The 23,625-nt window shown below is 40.7% G+C and overlaps 1 protein-coding gene across 7 annotated transcripts; it reads right to left on the reverse strand.

Moving 5' to 3' along the window:
• Window positions 1-18,619: 18,619 nt before the first annotated feature.
• LOC133738933 (glucosidase 2 subunit beta-like) lies at window positions 18,620-22,970 on the reverse strand. 7 transcript variants are annotated; one of them, XM_062166639.1, is made up of 10 exons: window positions 22,460-22,970; window positions 22,031-22,111; window positions 21,766-21,844; window positions 21,566-21,661; window positions 21,005-21,244; window positions 20,367-20,623; window positions 19,919-20,011; window positions 19,415-19,795; window positions 19,084-19,283; window positions 18,621-18,920 (listed from the first exon to the last, which is right to left on the reverse strand). In XM_062166639.1, the coding sequence occupies exons 3-8, from the start codon at window positions 21,809-21,811 to the stop codon at window positions 19,685-19,687; spliced, it is 843 nt and encodes a 280-aa protein (XP_062022623.1). In that variant the 5' UTR covers window positions 21,812-21,844; window positions 22,031-22,111; window positions 22,460-22,970; the 3' UTR covers window positions 18,621-18,920; window positions 19,084-19,283; window positions 19,415-19,684. The 7 variants fall into 7 exon arrangements, with proteins under 7 accessions (XP_062022647.1, XP_062022623.1, XP_062022607.1 ...); XM_062166654.1 differs by having other exon boundaries at window positions 18,623-18,920; window positions 19,715-19,795; XM_062166631.1 differs by having other exon boundaries at window positions 18,623-18,920; window positions 19,669-19,795.
• Window positions 22,971-23,625: the final 655 nt, after the last annotated feature.

Raw genomic sequence — 23,625 nt, forward strand, 5'->3', positions numbered from 1 at the left:
GGAGTTTCTATCCCAGGTCTCATGTACACTAGTGTAACTTTCATAGAGCTCTATATTCTCAGGAATAGGGTTCTAACGTTGAGGCGTCCCCCAACGATAACCATAACCCGGAAGATTCTCATGAGACGGATTTTGAGTGTCGATGATCAAAGGATTGGAATGTGCCAAAGTATCCTTCGAACTCACGGGCCTCCCACGCATTCTAGCTGGGGCCATGGCCTATAACGCCAGAGTGCCACTCTATTTGGCATTGGCGCCATGCCTACCTCTGTGTAGGGTGGCACTACGTCCTCTCGTAGGGACGTCCATCCTTACAGGCATGTTTGCAGCATATTTGTTTGATCTCGTCACTTTAGTAGGGATCGAGATGAGACATAGTGGGGACATGCCACGACAATTCCTGTCGTTCCTGCTGAACATCTGTGTTCTTATCTCCCCCTAACGACGGGAAGACTGTCTCATCAAAGTGACATCCGCAAATCTAGCGGTAAGGAGATCGCCATGCAAGGGCATTAAGTGGCGGACGATTGTTAGAGTCTCAAATCCAACTGAGTTGCTTATTCGTCTGTAAGGACCCATTATAGAGCGCTGTGGCGGCGCAATTGGCACATAAATGGCACACTCAAATATGCGTAGTACGATATTTGTACCCAGTCACTAGCTGTAACGCAGACGTAGATTGAGTGGCAGTGGGTCGTAGACAAATTAGCATAGCTGCATGCGATATTGCATCACCCCAAGCGGATATAAGGAGGTTGGTGCGCATTACCAATGTCCGGACTACCATCATAGTCGTTTCCGCGAGACCATTTGGGTGTGCTCATGGGAATATGATGTCCAACATCAGTCCCAAATGCAATAACTATCGAAAGTCTTCGATGTAAACTCACTAGTATAGTCAAATCCAATTAACTGAATAGGATGATTTGGGGAGTGAGCCCGTTGTCATATGATGTGTGCTAGGAGTGTTTCATAAGCAGCATTACAAGTGGACAATGGCACAACACGTGACCAGCGTGTTTGCATGTCAACCAACATCATGAGAAATTTAAACGTCCGCAAGTTGGGTGAATCAGTCCAGAGAATCCCTACGGATTCTATGTAAGAACATAATGAGTATTGTCATATCCTTTACATAGGACGGTCTCAGTCCTAATTTCCCTAAGGAACAGGCTTTGTAAAATGAGCGAGAGGCCTTAGAATCAACCAATGAGGATTTTGGTCGGGCCTAAGCGTCTGTAACGCTATTAGAAGCAAAATATGTGACTACATCTCCCATCATGGCGTTGGGGCCATGGAAATAGCATGTATGGCGTCATGGCCACTGGGAGGAACAACCATGGCGTCATGCCCATGGTTGGCGCCACTTATGGCGTCATCACGAGGGACTTGGGCGGCCCTATAGCGTCCCAAGACAGCTGCAGCACCAGATGTTGCGGTGGCTGCTGTCTAATTTAGTCCTGGAATCAATTTTCGATTCTAGCTTCTTCTCACTCTAAAGAATGGATATCCGTACGAAGTGTTTAATAGACGGATCATCATATCATGACTAGGATGACCTATCCTGTCATGACAAAGCCAATATGTGTCTAAATCCAAGAGATATTCTCTCATAACTTTTATTGGATTAATAGCTCGAATAGTGACATAGAGTCCACTAGAGAGACACATAAACTTCTCTAAGATGCGCCGTTGTTCGCAATCATTAGAGGTATTGCAAATGAACTCATTTCCGTTCTCTACATGCGTTTCTGCATGGAATCCGTTGGCTATTCATAGGTACGATTTGCCCTAGGAGCATAGAGAGTATCCGTGAAAGTAATCAAGGTGCTATTTGGCAAGGGGAACTTGGGCTATTCCATGTCCTTGAATTTATTCTTGATGGCCCAGCCATCGTAGTCACAAAGTAACATTCTCATGAATCAAAATGGAGTCATAATGAAAAGAACTCAAAATTTTATTCATAAGCCAACGGAGTACATCATTGTCTCTTAATCATTAGGAGAATCTAATCCAAATGCTAGCTAATGCAAAACAATGGTAATCGTCTAACTTATTTCGGTAATTCCAAAATAAATGTGACCAGGTGAGTAGAGAGATGTCGGTGGAGCAAGGCTCGCTTAAGTACCACTAATCTTAAAACCTTCCTAGACATCACATTTACGTTGAGTACGCCTACTTTGAAGAAAGACAAAAGCATTGGCATCTACTACAAAAATGATATGGCAATTGCCTACATCTCTTGGAAAATAAAGACTTAAATAGAATTGGCGATCTATTGATCCCAGCCAGATTTGTAGTCTTGAACCCTTCACTCTAGATCATCTTTTTGATCTTCTTGTTCCACATAGTGAGCTTCTCTTGCTTCACAATATGCTTTGTAGGCGGTGACAATTTCTTCACGAGCTCTACAAATGTGTGCCCAATGATCAGACACTCCACATCGAGAACATACATCTCTTTGCTCAAACTCCATTGATTGATGCGTTTTGAAAGCGTCATTTAGATGGCTCTTAGTGTTGGTGGCGCCACCAACATGGCCACAGGCGTTGCCTCCCTCTCTCTTTCCAGGTTAACCTCTTCGGTTCCGTATTCGCCTATATTGGCGGTTACCTTCCCAAGTAGAGCGATTATATGGACCAGAACGTCCAGAAGTATCCCTAAGGTTAGGGTTTCGCTCTTGGCGCCTTCTCTTAGGGGCGCGACTATAATTGGATTCTGGAATATGCTCTATTTCCACGGATCTCGAATTATAGTTCTTCACAAGGATGTTGTCATGCTTTTCAGCGACATTCATAGCTCCAATGAGCTCATGAAACCTTGTGATCCGTCCTGCAGTAACATCGATTCGATAGTTCTTAGCAACCATCAATGCAGAGACGAGGAAGGTAGAGAGAGTCTTCTCAATCAACATCGCATCTCTGATCTCTTTACCACAAAATTCCATTAAGGATTTAATGCGAAGTGCTTCCAAGTTGTAGTCAAGAACTGACTTGAAATCACAGAAGCGGAGGCTATGCCATCTCACTTCTAGGTCAGGAAGTAGGGAGTCACGGACGTTGCCAAATCTTTCTTCGAGTGAAACTCACAGCCTTCTGGGGTCTTCTTCATTCATACACTCGTACTGGAGCGAATCATCCATATGACGAGTCATTAGGATGATGGCTTTCGCCTTATTTGCCTCTAAGGCTGCTCTATTTGCTTCCAAAGCTTGAGCTTGCTCAACAGTTAACACGTCCTGGCTAGGCTTGAGAATCATATTCAAGATTCCATCGGCCTTGAGATGCTGGCGGATATCAAGAACCCACATGTGATATTCAGAGCCAGTTGTTCCCAATGGAGAAAAGTCCAATTTGTTCAGGTTACTCATCCTGAAAGAGAACAAGAAAAGGGTTAGTTTCGGAGCGGAAAAAGCTACCACGAAAACATATAAAATTTCTGAGCGTAGTCGCTTCCAAGAAATTAGGAATTTCCGAGCGTAGTCGCTTCCAAGAAATTCGTTCCAAGAGGGATTGGATTAGATCGAAACAATGATGCAAGTGGTCGATCATAAATTCTCTACAAACTCTAAGTTTGGAGATCTCAACAAGCTCCAAGCTTGGAGTGAGCACGAACCCCCACAGTTCGGCTTAATTAGGTCTCCCCTATGAAGAAGAAAAGGGGGGTAGAAGAAGGGAGGTTACAAGTCCGCGAAAAAGAAGAGAAATTGAATTAAAAAAACGGGAACGTTTAGTAAAAAATACCTCGAAATAGGTTGCCGGAAAATTTGACCGGAAAGTGGTCGGAAAAAGTCGTCGGAAAGTGGCCGGAAAAGTTGCCGAAAATCTGGTCGGCGGTCGTTGACTGTTGACGGTTGACTGCTGACCGAGCTGACGTGGCAGTGGGGTCCGTGATGACGTTGCAGTGGGGTCCTGATGCTGACGCGGCAGTGGGTCCCTGGGTGCTGACGTGGCAGTGGGGTCTGAAGCTGACATGCCAGTGGGTCCTGGAAGCTGACATGGCAGTGGGTCCTGGAAGCTGACGTGGCGGTGGGCCTTGCGTCAGTGGGCCTCTGCCTTGGGCTTGGTCTTGGGCTTCTTGGGCTTTTGGGCTTTTGGGCTTCTTTTTTCTTTCTTTCTTTTCTTCTCTTCTTCTTTTCTGCCGGTTCAAGACGTAGATGCTCAGATGGCCGGTTCACATATTTGTAGGCCGGTTTTTGAACGTTTTCTTCCGGTTCCTGAAACTTCAGATCAGTGGGCTTCTGCTATCAAAATTTGGTGGAAATTGGAGGTCCGGAAGATGGTGAACTGGTGGAATATTTGCTGCGAGTTGTATAGAACTTCCGATGGCCGGTTCGGTAGGTTTCCGGCCGGTTCTTGGGGTGCCGCCGCCGGTACTGGATTCCTGGAATCGAGTTCTTCAAGGTGTGGGGTGCAGGCAGAAAAGGCTTCAAGGTTTTGTATTCGGATTCAAGGTTTTTAGCTTCTTGAATCAGGGTTTGGCTATTTGTTTTAGGGTTAGGGCTTCGTGCTGATAACGTGTTGTAGAGAAACTGAAATTGAGAGGAAATCGCTGTGTATTCTCATTGATAATAGGGGCCTCTTTATATAGAGGATTACGATGTATAGAATCTAAATCATACAAGGAAAGTAATCGTACATTGAATAGGAATCTAGATCCTTCTAATGTAACCCTATTACCACTAGGTCAAGTAACCTAGAGTTTGGGCTAAACACAAATTAGGGTTTACTTGAACAAAACAAAATATATTGCAACTGTCTTCCGGATTTTTGTAAATTTCATCCAACTACTATGTGTTAGTTGAGAAAAAAGGATACAATCAATTTAAAGAAACTGTCGTCTGACTAACTCAGACAACTCCAAAACGTTATGTTTAGTTTGATAAGTGCCGTATGATTCACTTTGTGGTGTAGTGTTATCAATAAACAATTATTTTAGAATAAAAAAGATAAAAATAAAAAATAATATTTTGTCCAACAGTTTCGATTAATTCGCACTTCACACATATACTATCTTCAATTTAATGGCCTAGAGAATAATAAAGTTAGTAAAAATGATGTTATATGTCACTGGCCCAAAAAATAAAAATAAAAAACAGTGTTTTAGTCAATCGTCACAATTAGTTCGCATGTACCATCTTCAATTTATAGCATCAAACATGGGCTCAGATTTTTCACCTATATAAGATGGGCCAATGAAAGACGGGCTTTATGTTTAAATGAAGAATGATAGGCCTATAACAAATTAGTAAATATTCTTTCTAGCCAATAACCTCGTTATATGCAAGGAGCCAATGATGATTGCACCATCAAATATAGTACTATTAGGCATCTAACCAATTGCTATACCCTTTTCTTATACTCTTTTATAACTTAGTTTTATATATACTAGACGGGCCTCACACACTATGTGTGTGAAAATTGATATTTAAAAAAAAAAAAACAGAGAATGGGTAGTTTTTCGTGGAAGTTTGTAGTTTGTTTTTCACGTACTTATCTGCTTCCCACTTTCACCAATTTTTGTCTTTTTTCTATTTTCTATTTTCTATTTATTTTATAAATTGACTATTTTACCCCTATCTATTTTATGAGTTTTAAAGTTTTTTAATAATTCAGGGTCATTCTGGTACATTTTTTTTTGTTTTGACTAAGAAAGCCTCTTCCCTTAATAATAGTATAGATACACACACACACACACTCACACAGAGACTCATTTTAGAGAAGACCTTCTTACTTTTAAAATTTTAAATATTTTTACTACTTTTTAATAGTGTGCGATCTAATTCAATGATTTCAACCGTTGATCTTTTAGATTCATATACAAGAATTATGTATACAAAAAATCAACCAAATTAATCACTCAGCTACTGAAAATGTGCAAATTGTTCAAGTAAATCCAAGATATGTGTCTGGCCCAAACTCTAGGTTACTTGACCTAGTTGTAATAGGGTTTCGAATTAGAGATATTCTCAGAGATATTCATAGATATCCGATTAATTGTACGATTATCTTTCCTTGTACAACTTTGATTCTATGTCTTGTAATCCTTTATATAAAGAGACCCCTATTATCAATGAAAGCACAACTCAATTCTCTCCCAATTTTTAGTTTTCCTTAAACACGTTATCAGCATGAAGTTCTAACCATGAAACCCTAATTTCGTAGCCTTCAAACTCTAGCAACCACCGCCGCATATATTGAAGCCCTCAATCCCAAGACCCCAGAACCGGCGGCACCACCCCCAAAACCGAACGAAAAAGTACCGAACCGGCCCTCCAAGCATAGAAGAAGATCCCTGCCCGGTTCACAAGCTTCCAGACATCTTTTCACGGTCAGACTTTGCCGCCATAGCTAACTTGACCCCAAGCTCCAGGAACCGGGACCAGATCTCCAGAAACCGGCCAAAACGTGACGGGACCGGCAGCATCTCTGCTAGGGAAAGAAAAAAAAACCAAAGAAGAAAAGGAAAAAAAAAAACAGCCCAGAGAAAGAAGGCGTGGCCCAGAAGCAGAAAAAAAGGGAAGGAAAAGAAAAGAAAGGGAGCGGGCCCAGAAGAAGAAAGAAAGAGAAGGAAAAGAAAAGAAAGGGAGCGGGCCCAGAAGCAGAAAAAAAGAGAATGAAAAGAAAAGAAAGGGAGCGGGCCCAGAAGAAGAAAGAAAGAGAAGGAAAAGAGAGTGGGCCCAGAAAAAAAAAAAAAAAAAAAAAAAGGAAGCAGCCCACATGCTGGGCAGAAGAAGAAGAAAAAAAAAAACAAAAGGAAGGAAGGACCCCACGGTCCAGTCAGCAGAAGAGAAAAAAAAAAAAGGGAAGGGAGCAGCCTAATGGGCCTGGGCCGAAGCAAGAAAAGAAAAAAAAAAAGGAATACAGGCCTGGGCCAAAGCAAAAGAAAAAGAAAAAAAAAAGGAGGAAAAGAGAGGAGAAGGGCAGCCCACTGCCAAAAAAATTCCGGCCAAGCACCACCAAGCTTCGGCCACCTCTGGCGACGACTTCTGGCAACCAAATTCCGACGATTTTTCTGGCAATTTTCTACACTTTTTAAGGTATGTTTTAAAGGTTTTATTAGTTCCCGTTTTTTGAAGTTTTTTATTGTTTTTCTCTTCTTTTTCTCGGGGACTTGCAAACTCTCTTCTTCTACCCCCCTTTCTTCATCATAGGAGAGACCTAATTAAGCCGAACTGTGAAGGTTCGTGCTCACTCCAAGCTTGGAGCTTGTTGAGATCTCCAAACTTAGAGTTTGTAGAGAATTCATGATCAACCAATTACGTCATTGTTTCGATCTAATCCAATACCTCTTGGAATTGAATTTCTTGGAAGCGATTACACTCAGAAATTCCTAATTTCTTGGAAGCGATTAAACTCATAAATTTTATATGTTTTCGTGGTAGCTTTTTCCGCTCCGAAACTAACTTTTTTTCTTGTTCTCTTTCAGGATGAGTAACCTGAAAAAATTGGACTTTGCTCTATTGGGAACAACTGGCTCTGGATATCACAGGTGGGTTCGTGATGTCCGCCAGCATCTCAAGGCCGATGGAATCCTGGATACGATTCTCGAGCCTAGCCAGGACATGCTAACTGTTGAGTAAGCTCAAGCTTTGGAAGCAAATAAAGCAGCCTCAGAGGCAAATAAGGCGAAAGCCATTATCCTAATGACTCGTCATATGGATGATTCACTCCAGTACAAGTGTATGAATGAAGAAGACCCCAGAGGGCTATGGGTCTCACTCGAAGAAAGATTTGGCAACGTCCGTGACTCCCTGCTTCTTGACTTAGAAGTGAGATGGCATAGCCTTCGCTTCTGTGATTTCAAGTCAGTTCTTAACTACAACTCGGAACCACTTCGCATTAAATCCTTAATGGAATTCTGTGGTAAAGAGATCACAGATGCGATGTTGATTGAGAAGACTCTCTCTACCTTCCCCGTCTCTGCATTAATTGTTGCTAAGAACTATCGAATCAATGCTACTGCAGAACGGATCACAAGGTTTCATGAGCTCATTGGAGCTATGAATGTTGCCGAAAAGCATCACAACATCCTTGTGAAGAACTATAATTCGAGATCCGTGGAAACAGAGCATATTCCGTAATCCAATTATAGTCGCGCCCCTAAGAGAGGGCTCCAAGAGCGAAACCGTAATCTTAGGGATACTTCTGAACGTTCTGGTCCATATAATCGCTTTACTTGAGAAGGTAACCGCTAAAATAGGCACACACAAAACCGAAGAGGTCAACGTGAAAAGAGAGAGGGAGGCAACGCCTCTGGCCATGTTGGTGGCGCCACCAACACTAAGAGTCATCTAAATGACGCTTTCAAAGCGCCTCAATTAATGGAGTCTAAGCAAAGAGATGTATGTTCTCGATGTGAAGTATCCGGTCATTGGGCACACATTTGTAAAGCTCGTGAAGAAATTGTCACCGCCTACAAAGCATATTGTGAAGCAAGAGAAACTTACTATGTGGAACAAGAAGATCAAGAAGATGATCTAGAGTGAAGGGTTGAAGACTACAAATCTGGTTGGGATCAATAGATCGTCAATTCTGTTTAAGTCTTTATTTTTTCAAGAGATGTAATAGGCAATTGCCATATACTTTGTAGCAAATGTCATTGGTTTAGTTTTTCTTCACATAGACTCATCCAAAATGAGTATGATGTCTAGGAAGGTTTTGAGATAAGTGGTACTTAAGCGAGCTTTGCTCCACAGACATCTCTCTACTCACCTGGTCATATTTATTTTGGAGTTACCGAAAGAAGTCAAACGACTACCTTTGTTTTGCATTAACTTACATTTGGATTAGATTCTCCTAATGGTTAAGAGACAATGATGTACTCCGTTGGCTTATGAATAAAATTTCGAGTTCTTTTCATTATGACTCCATTTTGATTCTGAGCATATTACTTTGTGACGACGATGGTTGGGCCATCAGTATTAATTCAAGGACATGGAATACCCTAAGTTTCCCTTGCCAAATAGCACCTTGATTAGTGTCACAGAAACTCTCTACGCTTCTAGGGAAAATCGCACCCTATGAATAGCCAACGGATACCATGCGAAAACGCATGTAGAGAACAGAAATAAGTTCCTTTGCAATACCTCTAATGATTGAAAACAAAGGCGCATCTTAGAGAAGTTTATATGTCTCTCTAGTGAACTCTATGTCACTATTCGAGCTATTAAATCCAATAAAGTTATAAGAGAAGATCTCTTGGATTTAGACACATAATGGCTTTGTCACGACAGGATAGGTCATCCTAGTCATGATGATCCGTCTACTAAAGACTTCACACGGACATTCATTCTTTCGAGCGAAACGAAGCATGAATCAAAAGTTGATTCCTGGACTAAGTGTGACCGCCACTGCTGCCTCTGGCGCCGCCGCCGTCCACCACCAGCCTAGGGCTTGCATAGTCCCTATTCATGAAGCTATAGATGGCGTCCATTATGGTGATGGCGCCCCAGGTGATGCTGCAATAACCAACTTTGCTTCAAATAGTATTTCAGACGCTTAGGCCCAACCACAATCCTCATTGGTTGCTTCTAAGGCCTATCGCTCAATTTACAAAGCCCGTTCCTTAGGGAAATTTGGACTGAGACCGTCCTATGTAAAAGAAATTAACATACTCATTATGTTCTTACATAGAATTCGTGGGGATTCTGTGGACTAATTCAACCAACTTGCGGACGTTTAAATATCTCATGATGTTGGTTGACAAGCAAACACGCTGGTCACGTGTTGTGCCATTATCCACTTGTAAATGCTGCTTATACTACACTCCTAGCACATATCATATGACAACGGGCTCACTCCCCTTGATCATCCTATTAAGTCAATTGGACTTGACAATGCTAGAGAGTTTACATCAAAGACTTTCGATGGTTATTGCAATGAGACAAATGTTGGACATCATATTCTCATGTACACACCCAAATGGTCTCACGGAAACTACTACGATGGTAGTCAGGACATTGGTAATGTGCATCAATCTCCTTATATCCGCTTGGTAGTCTAGACCACAGAGCGCGTTTATAATAAGGTTAAAACGCTCACTAAAGTGACCACTTGATTGGGAAAGGATATGCCCATGCGTTTCCATAACAAGTTTCAGATTCTATCGTTGTTTATGTTGGACATGATCTTCATTGGAAGCCCTTAAAGAGTTAAGGAAAACCGCTGAACACTTGAAGTCTGATTTTGGAGATGAACGATTTTGGGAGAACATGATTATGTCTCAGTTTGGAACTTGAGCATCGTGTTGATAGATGCTTAGGCATTTTGACAAGGTCAAATCTTCAAGCACTCCCATGATTGTCCATAGTCTTGATCCTGAAAAGGATCCTTTTCGTCTGAAGGATGATGACAAAGATGTGCTAGAGGTAGAAGTGCATTACTTGAGTACAATAGGCGTATTATTTTACTTAACTCAATGCGCAAGACCGGACATCTCATTTGCAGTGAACTTGTTAGCTAGATATGGCTTTGCGCCAACGCGACGCCATTGGATTGGTGTAAAAGATATCTTTCTCCCTTTCGGTACTTGAGATGTATGATTGATATAGGCTTGTTCTATCCCTACAGAGAGACAATGGATTCGGACCCATCACACACCGGGAATGCTGCCAACACTGGCCTGCATACTCTATCATCATCCCAAAACGATAAGTGTTTTGGAAGGTTTTGCTGATGTTGGGTATCTCTCTGACCCACACAAAGGTCATTCCCAAACTGGTTAAGTGTTCACCATGGGTAACACCGCAATATCTTGGAGGTCTACAAAATAGACCCTAGTCGCTATATCTTCGAACAATGCAGATATTATTGCTCTTCACGAACTGGTTCGTGAATGTATATGGATTGGATCTATAATTACGCATATTCGAACAATTGTGGTTTGAAGTCTACCATAAATGAGCCTACGAGCATTTAGGATAATGCTGCTTGTTTTGAACACATGAAGCAAATTAAAGCTACATCAAAAGTGACAACACCTAGCATAATCAGCAACAACAGACTCTCCTCAAGATCAAAGTGGACTAGATTCGATCTGAGGACAGTGTGACAGACTTGCTCACTAATTCATTGCCTAAATTCCACTTTCGAGAAACATGTCGCCATGTCGGTAGCATCATTTGCAGAAGTTATCCGAACTCCCATGACCGTTGTCATCAGGGGGAGATGCATACATTAAGCGGAGATGTATACATTAAGGGGAGATGTCTACATGTATGGTCTCAAAACGTGAAGGGTGTGTTGTGCTCTTTTTTCCCTTCGACCGAGGTTATTTTTGTCCCACATGGTTTTTGTTACTCGGTAAGGTTTTTACCGAGGCAACGAGAGAAGCACCACGTTTGGGCGACACAAGGGGGAGTGTTCAAGTAAATCCAAAATATGTGTCTCGCCCAAACTCTAGGTTACTTGACCTAGTTGTAATAGGGTTTCGAATTAGAGATATTGTCGGAGATATTCATAGATATCCGATTAATTGTACGATTATATTTCCTTGTACAACTCTGATTCTATGTCTTGTAATCCTCTATATAAAGAGACCCCTATTATCAATGAAAGCACGACTCAATTCTCTTGCAATTTTTGTTTTGGATTAAATACTTGTTACTCCTCAAACTTTTCCTTGAAAAACAGTTTAGTCCCTCGTCTTTCAAATTAAACTGGATAGTCCTTATTCTTTCTAATTCTCACACAACAGGTCCAAAACAGGTCTAAAATGACTATTCTACCCCCAAGATCCTTTTTTTTATTTTTTTCTCTCTTTTTCTAATTTTTCTCTCTTTTTTTTTTTCTGCTTTTCTCTCTCTCTCCCTCAACCTCTCTTCTTCTTCTATTCCTCTGCCATCATCGAAGACCACCACTTCCGGCCACCATCTCACAGCACCACCATCACCATTCGAATCCAGACCGAAACCTGAGCCAATCACGACCATACGTCGATCCCGGTCCCCACACGTACACCGCAAGCTCCAGCGCCACTTCTCCTCACCCTTCATCTTCTCCGGTGCTCCGATCATCAAACCGGAACTCATCACTTCCTTCACTCAATTCCTACACCACGGCCGGTGGATCAATCACTCTTCCTCCATCTTTATTCTCCAAAATCTCCCTGAAATACTCACTGAAAACCCTACAATTCTCATCCAAAACCCTCTCGTAGTTGCTCTCCATCTCCTTCAGCCCCGCCGTCTGGTTCCCACTCATCTTCAACAACGAATTCAACCCCGCCGGAAAAGCCACCGACGTGTCGTTGATCGAAACGTCTAATCCTTGTTCCGGCTGTGGAAGAAGGTCGGAACACCAGGTCGTCTGGCTTGAGATCGAATCCTAATTGTGGTCGAGGTGGAGCGATAGCATCGTCGTCGAATGCTGAGATGGAAGCCGGCGGCTCTGGTCGTGACGTCGTCGTCAATGTTGGGAGACGAGGCAATCGAGGTTTTTCTAAGCTCGATCTGGGTCAGATTTCGAGTTCTGATGATGATCCACTCTGGGTTGCTGCCGACATGGTCTAAGATGATGGTGATGTCAGGGTTTGTACGGTGCGGCGGTGTAGGTCTGGAGGGTCTGGCGGTCTGAACGCAGAAGCAGAACGCGAGTCGGGGGAAAGATTGCCGGCAGTTCCTGGGTAGTCGACGTCAGGTGATCAAGAGGTCCTTCGAAGTGGTGTGGGGTGAATTTCTGATCTCTTCTGGAAGGTTCACAAAGGGTGATGAGGAAGAGCTCCTCGAACAGTACCGGAGCCAATTCCGTCTGGGCGAGCGCCAGCTCAGATCGGAAGATCTCGGGGATGCAAACGGCGGCGTCGATCGAGCGGCGGCAGAGGTCGTAGATGAGGGAGAGGAGGATGGCGGAGAGGGATTGGATTGCCTCCGCTTGGGGTAGAGAGAGAGAGAGAGAGAGAGAGAGAGATATATATATATATATATATATAGAGAGAGAGAGTGGGGGGGAGAGAGAGTATAAAAAAAATAGAGAAAAAAATTAGAAAAAGAGAGAAAAAAATAAAAAAAGGATCTTGGGGGTAGAATAGTCATTTTAGACCTGTTTTGGACCTGTTGTGTGAGAATTAGAAAGAATAAGGACTATCCAGTTTAATTTGAAAGGCGAGGGACTAAACTGTTTTTAAGGGAAAAGTATGAGGAGTAATGAGTATTTAATCCTTTTGTTTTTCTTAAACACAAACAAATATAACATGTTAGATATAAAATTAAAATAAACATGGTGCTAATCAAATGTTGAACATTTTCCGATTTGGCTAATTTTTTGTATGATTCATATGTATACATGTAACTAAAGAATGAGTAATTTAGATTATTAAAGTACATGCATGCTAAAATTATAAACATCCTCAAATTTCAAGTTTAAGAAGGTCATCTCTACAACCTCCCATAAAGAGTATGAAAAAAAATTAGGTTTTATATATTGCAAAATTTAAGATTTGCTCATCCTAAACTGAATTAATCAACACATGAACTTTAATATAATAATGACAAAACAGTAAATAGTATGTTCCGAAAGTCCTTTAGGTTAGCCCAGAAGAGAGGAGGTTGGCTCTCGATGTTAAGGGGCATATACTTTGATCTTTAAATTTTAGTAGGTTTTTCTTAGGCCCAGAAACCTCAAATTCGGCATGCTTCTACGCGAGTGTTTGTTATCCAGTAATTATCGGTGACGGTGTATATACTTTGTGAGTTGATGAAGCCCCACTAAAAATTTGTTTTTTCACTTCTCATCACTCACCGTAAGCATCATAGAGAGCTTTAGAAGGAACAACCATGCATGCTTCTACAACCTTTTCTGCCACAAATTTCTAAAAGAAAAAAGAGGATGGAGTCATGGAGCTAGCCAATTATACATACCTATCTCCACAAAAAGTCTTTAGTAGGATATCGTGCATAATGCATACGGCTTTTTCTCATGCCACTAACAAAAATGGACGTACGTCCCAGTTCTTTCGAAGTTGGTCCGCCTAGTAGGACAATTTATCTCCAATAATAATATAATTCAAGTTGCTATGATCAAGGGCCCCCAATCGATCTTCGTTCTCGTGCACGCACTGGAAGCTTTTTGTATAATTTGGCTTTGGCCTGCCCAGTTACAATACGCATGCATGCATGTTTTTAACCTGCTTATAAAGAAGAACAGGCCTTTTACTACTTTTTCATAGTGAAAACCAGACTGTCAACCATCTCGGGATAATACCTCTTCGTTGGTACGTTCTTTTTCTTTCTATCTATTTTGAACCCCCATGTGTCGCAGCTGCTTTCCAACTTTAGAAAAGTAGCCAAAGAAAGAAGAAGCATATATATGTTTTTGCAATTATACCGGCATGCGCATGCATGCTTATATATATTGTAGATTAATCTGATCCTCGATCAAATCACTACTATCTGGTTCAGATCGAGTGTTCGGTGCAGGTTGACAAGGATTAGAAAGGAAAATATTAGGCCACGTACATTGAGCAGTCACTTCAAAGAAAAAGCAAAAAAAGATTTTTGTTAACTTTTCAGATCGAGTGAAACTAAACTCGCTAGATCGAAATGAGTCATCAAAATAACGGCGAGGAAGAGATGGAGTCCAGTGATTGGAAGAGCACCGCACGTCATATGGTGCCTGGTGAGACACCGACAATCCTTGAACATTCGGAGAACTGAGTGTCATTTGCACCCGGTGGTTCTCATAACTGCATCATATATGCCTCCGAGATGAACGACCTATGATCGGTGGAACTTGAAAAGTAATGGACCATAACCTCGGAAAGTGGATCGGCTGTGAGCACGATTGGATGACTTGATTAATGAAAACCACAGCCTGGCCATAAATGTTGGCTTATGTTCGACATATCACACCAGCTGCACTGGAGTACTTTTGGATCTGCAGCTAAATTAATATTCATGGGTCCAGTATTAATTAGTACTGGTGGTCATAGTGATTTAATACTTTTAATTCGAAATACCAAACGTGAATGGCGAGGTGGTTGCACAATTAATAAATCTTGGATCTGGTGAGATATATTCTGCCGAGCTATGATCGATCTCGAACTCAACAGCTATGTTATGTACTTTAAGCACAACGACTTATCATTTTACTTGCTAATTTAAGCAACCTAGGTGGTGAGAGTTATTATACTCTAAAATCCTAGTTCAATCAGGAATGTAATAAACAATGACGAGCGTGGCCCGTAACTCATTATTGTACCGATACCGTCCTAACTTAACCACCCATTAAGTGTTTATGTTGGAGACATTTGATACTATGTTAAAAAACTGTCACGGTATTGGAAACATTATTGGAGATGAACCCTAAACAACGACAAATGTAGCCCATGGATCACCATTATATCAATATTGTTCCAACTTAATTAACTACCAGTTAGATGTTGGATTTTAGTCATAAAATACTTCAGTACAATTGGCTGTGAGTCACTCACTTATAAGTTATATTATTTCCTTTTACTTTTCTAATGTGAGATTTTTTATCTCCAACGGAATATTCATTGTTGATGAGAGAGATTGAAACTTACTTATTTTAGTTTAACTTTGGTTTGCACATTGGTTTGTGTGAGTGCATACTATGAGTCGCATTATAAATATAACCCAACTTTCTTTGTGAATAATGCCAAAACATGCTGAAGCTATTTGGGATTTAGTGAAGAAAATACTTGTCATTATCTTTTTTAGTTCAGATGAGTACCTTCGATCAATTACTAAAACATTATAGTTGTTTTTTCTTGTTTTAATTACTCTACATCATACATCCATCCCCGTCCCCTAGTAGTTTCTAGTGACATGGAATTCGATCGCCCTTTATGTGCGTGGAGTAGATAAACTCAACATACTTTACATATATATAGATATGGTTATATATCTCTACGTACCCAAAGATTATATTAAACTCCACATTGTCATTGCAAGGACCCAGGCCTCAAATATTAAAACATGAATAAAGAAATTGATGATCAACTACACATAGAATAATCTTGATGTCGATCTTCAGAAAATTTAGTTCAGGTTTAATTAATTAGACAATCTGGGTCACATGTTAATATATGTGTCAACACAATAATGTGGCATACTATTGCTCATATTATCTGTATTTAAGAGAAGTATATATATATATATATATATATATACACACACACAGTGCGGACGTCCTCTTTGGAACGCCTCCGTATATCAGGCCCGTTCCAAAGCGGACGTCCGCACTTTGCTAAAGTGCGGACGGCGACTCAGCGGAGGCTTTCCAGGCGGCGACGGCGGCTCGGGGCTTGGCGGACGGAGGCCGGAGGCTTGGCAGACGGGTCTGGGCAGCGTTCGAGGTCGGAGGAGGTCCGAGTTGCAGGTTCTGGGCAGCAACCCGACCTGCAACTGCAGGTTTTCTAGGCAGCGCTGCAACGACGTCGCCGGCGACTCCACCAACTGCAGACCTCTCCGCCCGACCCCTGGCGTCCTTCCGGCAACCCCCGCCACTCCGTCGCGCCTCGAGCTGAGCTGCAGCAGCGCTGTCCGCACTTTAACGAAAGTGCGGACGTCCTCTTTGGAACGCCTCCGTATATATATATATATATATATATATATATATATATATATATATATATATATATACAGCGGTTCTCCACTGCGGACGTCCGTAGTTTTTCAATCCGTACGGATTTCCAGTTTTGATCCACTTTTCGATCACATTTTCACATCTTAACCGTTCAGTTTTTAGGTCCTAATGTATAGATCACCTCTGCAAAATTTCAGAAAATTTGGTGATCATTAAGGCATTCAAAACTGCAAATTACAACAATATATACGAACGGTTCTGGTTCGTTCGTGTAAATTGCAGTTTTGAATGTCTTAACGATCACCAAATTGGCTGAAATTTTGCAGAGGTGATCTATACATTAGGACCTAAAAACTGAACGGTTAAGATGTGAATGTGTGATCGAAAGTGGGGAAAAACACAAAATCCGTACGTTTTTGCTTAGGTGCGGATATCCGCACCTGAGCAAGATTATATATATATATATATATATATATATCCAGTAGGCCACATGAATATGCACGTTAAATATGAAGAGCAAAGGCCAAAGTGATCGAGGGCGGTTGGACGGGTTGGTTGTCTATCAGAAAATTGCAGAATATATATTATGATTAACGAAGATCCTTTACCCAGAGATTCATTTTGGAATTAATTATAGAGTTTTGTAATTATAGAGTCTTATACTAGGTCTTGGATTTTGACTCTTTCTTACTTATCTCCTATGTAATTATTGTATAAATAAAATTTCATACAAGTAGTTGGAGAATGGTGAAAGAAGTGAGAAAATTGAGTATTGGAGACATTTTGTAAAACAAATTTATTTTATATATCTTAAGAGAAAGTGACCCAGTTTGTTAGATAATTGGAACAGTTTCACCTAATTGGTTCTTATATGGAAGATACTTCGCTGACCATACCTGGTCAGCTTTGGCTGACCCTAACCACTAAGTGGGAGACACGTGTCTCCCTAAGCCAATTAAGCCTTCTACATGCGCTCGATCCCGTCGGTGGCGCTGTGCTTCATGACGGGAATGGAGGTGGAGGAAGCAAGCATAGTACTGCTGCGAAGCAGGGTAGTACCCCGGAGGAGGACTTGCCGTTACCGGAGACGTGCCGTTGCCGGAGACGTGCCGTTACCGGAGACAAGTAAGGAGATATCTCGATCCGCGGTGTAGACTTTGATTGAGAGGGTGGGTGCGATGGTGGTGACTGGAAACCGGCGATGGGGAGTGGAGAAGGGGTTGAAGATTAAGGAGGAGGAGGAATGAGGTTTGGGGATGGTCAGCTTGGTCGGGGTGAGCAGCCGATAGGGAATGGAGAAGAGAGAAGGAGAACAGGAGAGGAAGAAGGAGAACAGAAAGAGAGGGGCCCAAAAAAAACACGTGTTGGACCCTGAGTGGCGTTGGTCAGGACGGGCTGCCCATGGCTGGTCAGCCAACACTACTAGAATTTTGTTCATAGACATCGGTTCTGGACCGATGTTAAACTAATTTTCGACCGATGTCTTAGTGGGTGTAGAGAAAAGTATAGACATCAGTATAAGCGCGTTTTCAACCGATGTCCCAGACAACAACCAACATCGATTCTAAAAAACAAATCGATGTATAATCGTTATAATCATCATATTTTTGTATGTTAGGTATGTCTAATTCTTCATATTTTCACATTTTATGCTTAAAAAAGTATATGTCGAACAATACCTACTTGAACATTTGCATCGATTTCTATTCCAGAAGCGATGTCCAGTACACTTGTAGACATCAGTTCCCATGAGTATTGTTTGTTCGTAAAACCGATGTTCACCTTTTGACCACACATCGGTTTGCTCCATGGTAGGTGATTTGTATGTTCATAATAGATTACGGTTTGGTGATTAGAAATCGATGTGCAGTAGTTTTGATTACATCGGTTTTGAGTTACAATTCGATATATTGATAATCATAGGACATCGATTTCATTTTTGATACTGATTTCTAATCTCTCAACTAACTTCGTTTTCCTTGGCATTACTGTTTTATTATGCTTTAATATACTTCACTTCATTTTGACAAGCATGATGTGAAAAGTTTGCATTTAGCTATTGCTGGGAAAAAAATTGCATTTCTCATCATCCAAAATTAGGGGCTTTCCATTAATTTTCTTTCCAAATTCATGATTCAACATAATTCAGAAAATAAACCCTTAAACTTACAAAAGCTAGCTTGGAAACATATGAGCAACAATGTACAAAAGTTCCACACCAAGATTTGCTTCAAAGCCAAAACTAGCTAGCCTTACTCAAAAAACATCTTGGCAGTCACAGTCCTACATCAAACTCTGTATATAATCAGCCACTTCAATGCACACCTCGTCAATTTGATTTTGGCTATATGATTTCCGCGTCTTTACCGCCCACTAGAAATATATAAACAACACACAAGGCACAGTGATTGGGTAAACAAGCTAATGAAGATAATTAGTGTGGAAACCCTATGGACTATCTATAGAGGCCAACACTAGCAATATAAAGACTTGGAAGTAACTGGAACGTAAAACAGAAACAGAAACAAAATAATACCTTTTTTCAAATGCTTCTATAACATCAGAGACAGATTGGAGATTCTCCAAGGGTTCCCATGTATTGGCTATCTCTGGCCAGCCCCGCCCGCATAAGCACAACACCAACAGGTTGATTCTTCGGATATTACTCTGGCTCCTTTGTTAACTAATGTTGCTTCCACCTGATCAGCAGACTGACAGCTAGTTGACTCTAACGTTCTGCATACAAATTGCAGAAACAAGGTCATGTGTCACTTATCTGCAGCATACATCAAAATCCTACACATGTAGATATTATTGATGAGCATCTGAACACCCTAAATATTTAAGCACTGATAGTACATGCTTACACTTCATACGTGCCACAACTTGTATTGTAGCCTCAACAGTCTAGGACCTGATGGAGCACCCTAAATATCCATAAGGAACTTTGGCTAAACAAAAGAATCCTACTCTAGAATAACAATATTTCCAAAGAGAGCTTCATGTAAAAGAGGTGAAATTAAAAATTGGACCAAATTTTTCTTTCTAGCCATATCCTGGTAATGTTTTCTTACACAGTATGTACTTATAAAAAATGTTCTTACAGACCATCACGCTATACCTTTCAGCGGCCGAATCTATAAATAAAGTGATCTGATAGTCATTACCTCATCATGAGGCACCTTGCTTCCGCCATCAAAGTCAGGTTCAGATGTAGCAACAGACTCTTTCTTCTGCTTTACAGCTTCCTACAATAAGGTAGTAATTATGTCAAGATGACATGTTGTAATCTAACAAGTAACATAAGCAGTAAAAGCTCCAAAGAGTAGATTTTTCTATCTCAAAATATCAAGTTCAAAGTCTTGGTTTACCTGTTGTACACCATCAACCAGAGACCCTATATGTTCAGGAGTATCAATACTACCATCTTTAGTACCTAAGTCATCATGTTTCTCTGCTGTATCCTATGACAAGGCCGTCAACGTGAGACTAGAAGAAAATCCACTATTTGCATTGTCATTAAACATTGATTAAAGTCAAAAACTAATTTCAAGTAACAGAACATCTATTATAGTGTAGTAACTTGTATATATGCTTGTTTCCAGTTGCATCCACTAGATTCAGCAAATACAAAAAACTCATACACACCAGCATATCATGACTTCAATCAGCATAAATACATTTTAATGTGGCCAAAGGAAAACTGTACACCTTAAATGTAAGAAGTCAAAAGTGTACGTATTTATTTGCACAATTTAATGGTGCTAAACAAATAGAAGAGAAGAGAAACAAATATGTAATCTGAGTAATTAGTTCAACCTGGTATGAATGAGAATCGTCCAAATTCCCAACATTATCATCATGTTGACTTTCTATAGGTTTGTCTTCAGCACTGCCATCCTCCACATCCTCACCCTTTTCCTTCTTAGCTTCCTCTTCAGCTTTAGTTTTCTCCTGGTCTTCACCACCACTGTTCTCCTGCTTAGCTTTCTCTTCTGCTTCTTTTTTCTCCTGCTCTTCTTTTTCTTTCTGTAACCGTTCCCTCTCCTCAGCCTTTTCTATTTGTTCTTTACGCTCTACACAACAGGCAAGCCAAAAGAACAGTTATGATGTTTAACAATATTAGCAGATAATTATAAAGATGTTGAATTATCTATGTTTATGTACCTCAGCACCAGAAAGACAGTAAAGTTACTTGGTGAATGTGTAGAGAGGGAAGGGAAAAAGAAAACTCGTAAAATCAAATGGGTATAAATCCATTATCATATGCTTGCTATATTGTCAAACTCTTAGATTCCCTCAACAGAAACATATAATCATGATGAAAATATACTGCTGACTTTAGGTACGTAAACAAATCAAGAAACATTTAAGGAAACAGATCACCCAAATACATCAGCTACAATCCTAGAAATGTGGGGAAATGATGTCATATATAAGAGCCACAAGAAATATACCTCTGAGCTGTTCAACAAGTCGCTTTAGTGTTTTCTGGTCACTTTGCAGCTTTGATAGTTCTGCCTCGTCTTTAGCCATAGCTACTTTTGCTTGTTCAACTTCCTGTTTTCGTATTGCAACTCCCTCTTGGTAAGTAGCAATCTTCTTTTTCAGCTTATCTCTAGCCACTTTCCCAGCCTCCCAACATGTATTTGGGCAATTTACTTTACCATCATATTCATCACTCCCATCACAGCAGTCTGCATATTGTAAACAGGTAAACATGCATATCAGAGGAAATCAATTAACCAGGTCAGGAAGAATAAAGGATTTCACTACAGAATAATGATATTCAGATACTAAGGAATTGAAAACTCATTTTCTGAGATTCAATGAATGAAGATGCATGACGCCTTCTCTATGCACATCTCTTTCCCATTAAATTGGAAACAGGCATTGCAAGTATTAACTGCCTCAAGGAAAACCTACTAAAGGTTGCCTACTCGCCTTGCAAAATGGAAAATCAAAATGAAATGCAAAATTGCAGCATGTCTGTGATGGTGCTCAAAGCATAGACTTACCACAAATACCATCATTGACTCTGGATGAAAATAGCTGGAGAGGAGCGTGACCCACATTTCGACAATAGAACTTTCCACCTGGGCATGCATAAGTACCTGAAACCCCCCACAAGTAGACATTCACTTTATCAGCAGAAAAAACTCAAGCATTGACAGAGATCCCACATCCAAAATCCATCACAGGAAAGGAAAATATTTACCTTCAAACAACTCGCACAACCCAACAACTCGACAGAGATCAATCATGAAAAACTGTACCAAACAGTCCACAACCTATGACTGCAGAAAATGAAAAAAACAATGAGCAAATCATACATGCAAGACAATACAAACTGCAGGAGAACACCACACCACTTCCGATCGCAAACCGAGCAATCCCAGATGAAGCTAAGCAATACCCAAATCAAATTTTAAACGGAAACTACAATTGCCCATCAATTGAAATCTAATAGCTGGATTGCAGACCTGTGTTCTTTGAATTAGTAATCCTTTCAAGTCTTCATCATGCAACATCAACATCCAGGCTGAATGAAGTACGGAACAAACCTAAATCACAAAAACAAAAACACAATTGGAATTCATTCAAATAAGTTCAAACTCTGATTTATACTCGGGTCTATTTCCAATTCCAGTGGTATTAATATCAGAACATCTAAACAAATTAGTACCATATTTGAGGAAAAAAAAAACATTAGTAGCTATAAGCTCAACTGAGGGCTACCACCTAAGTAAAATCTCAGGTCTACCTATTTGTATCAAATTTCAAAAATCAGTTCATGCAACCTGTTAAACTATGCAAATCAAACAATTTCGAGACTCAACTTTCCAAATTCACGCTCCAATTTCAAATTACAGAACATAAAGTAGTAAATAACTACTCCATTTCTTAAGTACCTTCACCGGAATGTTCTGAGCGGCAGAGGTCATAGATTTGGGCAAATCGAACGGTACTGGTAGCGGCTTGGTAGCGAAAGCTGAATCGTGGTCAGCTTGGATGTAAGGGTTAGGTGAAAGGGGCTTTTTCGGCGTTTGGTGCGGCAATTTTGGGGCTGAAGAAGGATTTTCCGTGCTTGGTTGAGATAGATCTGGGGTGGAGGTTTCGAATCGATGAGGCGGAGATGGTTCCCAGGAATCGAGACTCGCCGGTGGTCTCTGTGGGGGTGTTCTTCGCGTTCATTGTTTCTGAGACGAAGAAGGAGAAAGGAGGAGGGGGTTAGGGTTGGGGTCGGAGGCGGAGGCGGAGGCGGATGCGGATGCGGAGAAAGGCGGAGGAGGCTGGGTCCGGGTCTGAGCTAGAGAATGGAGGAGGAGGTCGAGTTTGGGAGGAGATCTGTTTGGGGTGAGTTCAGAATGAAGGAGTCGAGCGAGAGTAACATTAGGGTTTTTGATCTGTTTCAGTTTTTGGGTCGGGCGCAATTTTTTTCTAAGTGTGAAAGTTTTCCCCGCTTCTTCATTTCACTTAAAAACTTAGCGCTTTTTGCAAAAATAGGTTCCCGCAAATTTTCAAACAAAACTTTTAACATCGGTCATTTTAAGACTCGATGTTAATGATATACATTTAAATCGGTATTTTCGTAAAACGATGTTAGATTACGTTTTTACATCGTGTGCAAGTCTGACCGATTTAAAACATGCGATGTCTATGAACAGATTTCTAGTAGTGCAAGTATTGTCCTTCTTATATATCATTTTCATCGAGTCCCCACCATGCCATTCAGTCCTCTTGTTTTCCGTGTGTTTCAATTGAAACAACTGTGTGCGATCGATGAATGCTTCTTCTCTCAAACACTAAAGCATAATATAACATAAGGTGTTTAACATATTAAATAGGTTGGGTTGATAAATGACATGAGGTGTTAAAACAAAAATACTCGCTGATCCGGTCATCGATTGTATATAATGCATCAGATGAAAATATCTACAATAGATATATGTACATCAGTACGTACGTGTATATGTATGTTAACGTGTATGTATTCGTACTAATTATTCTTACTTTTATTTTGGACAAATATGGTTATGCATGAATCCTCTGTCAATTATTGTCAGCTGGGTTTATA

This window comes from Rosa rugosa, chromosome 1 (assembly GCF_958449725.1).
Source record: "Rosa rugosa chromosome 1, drRosRugo1.1, whole genome shotgun sequence".
Lineage (NCBI taxonomy): Eukaryota > Viridiplantae > Streptophyta > Magnoliopsida > Rosales > Rosaceae > Rosa > Rosa rugosa.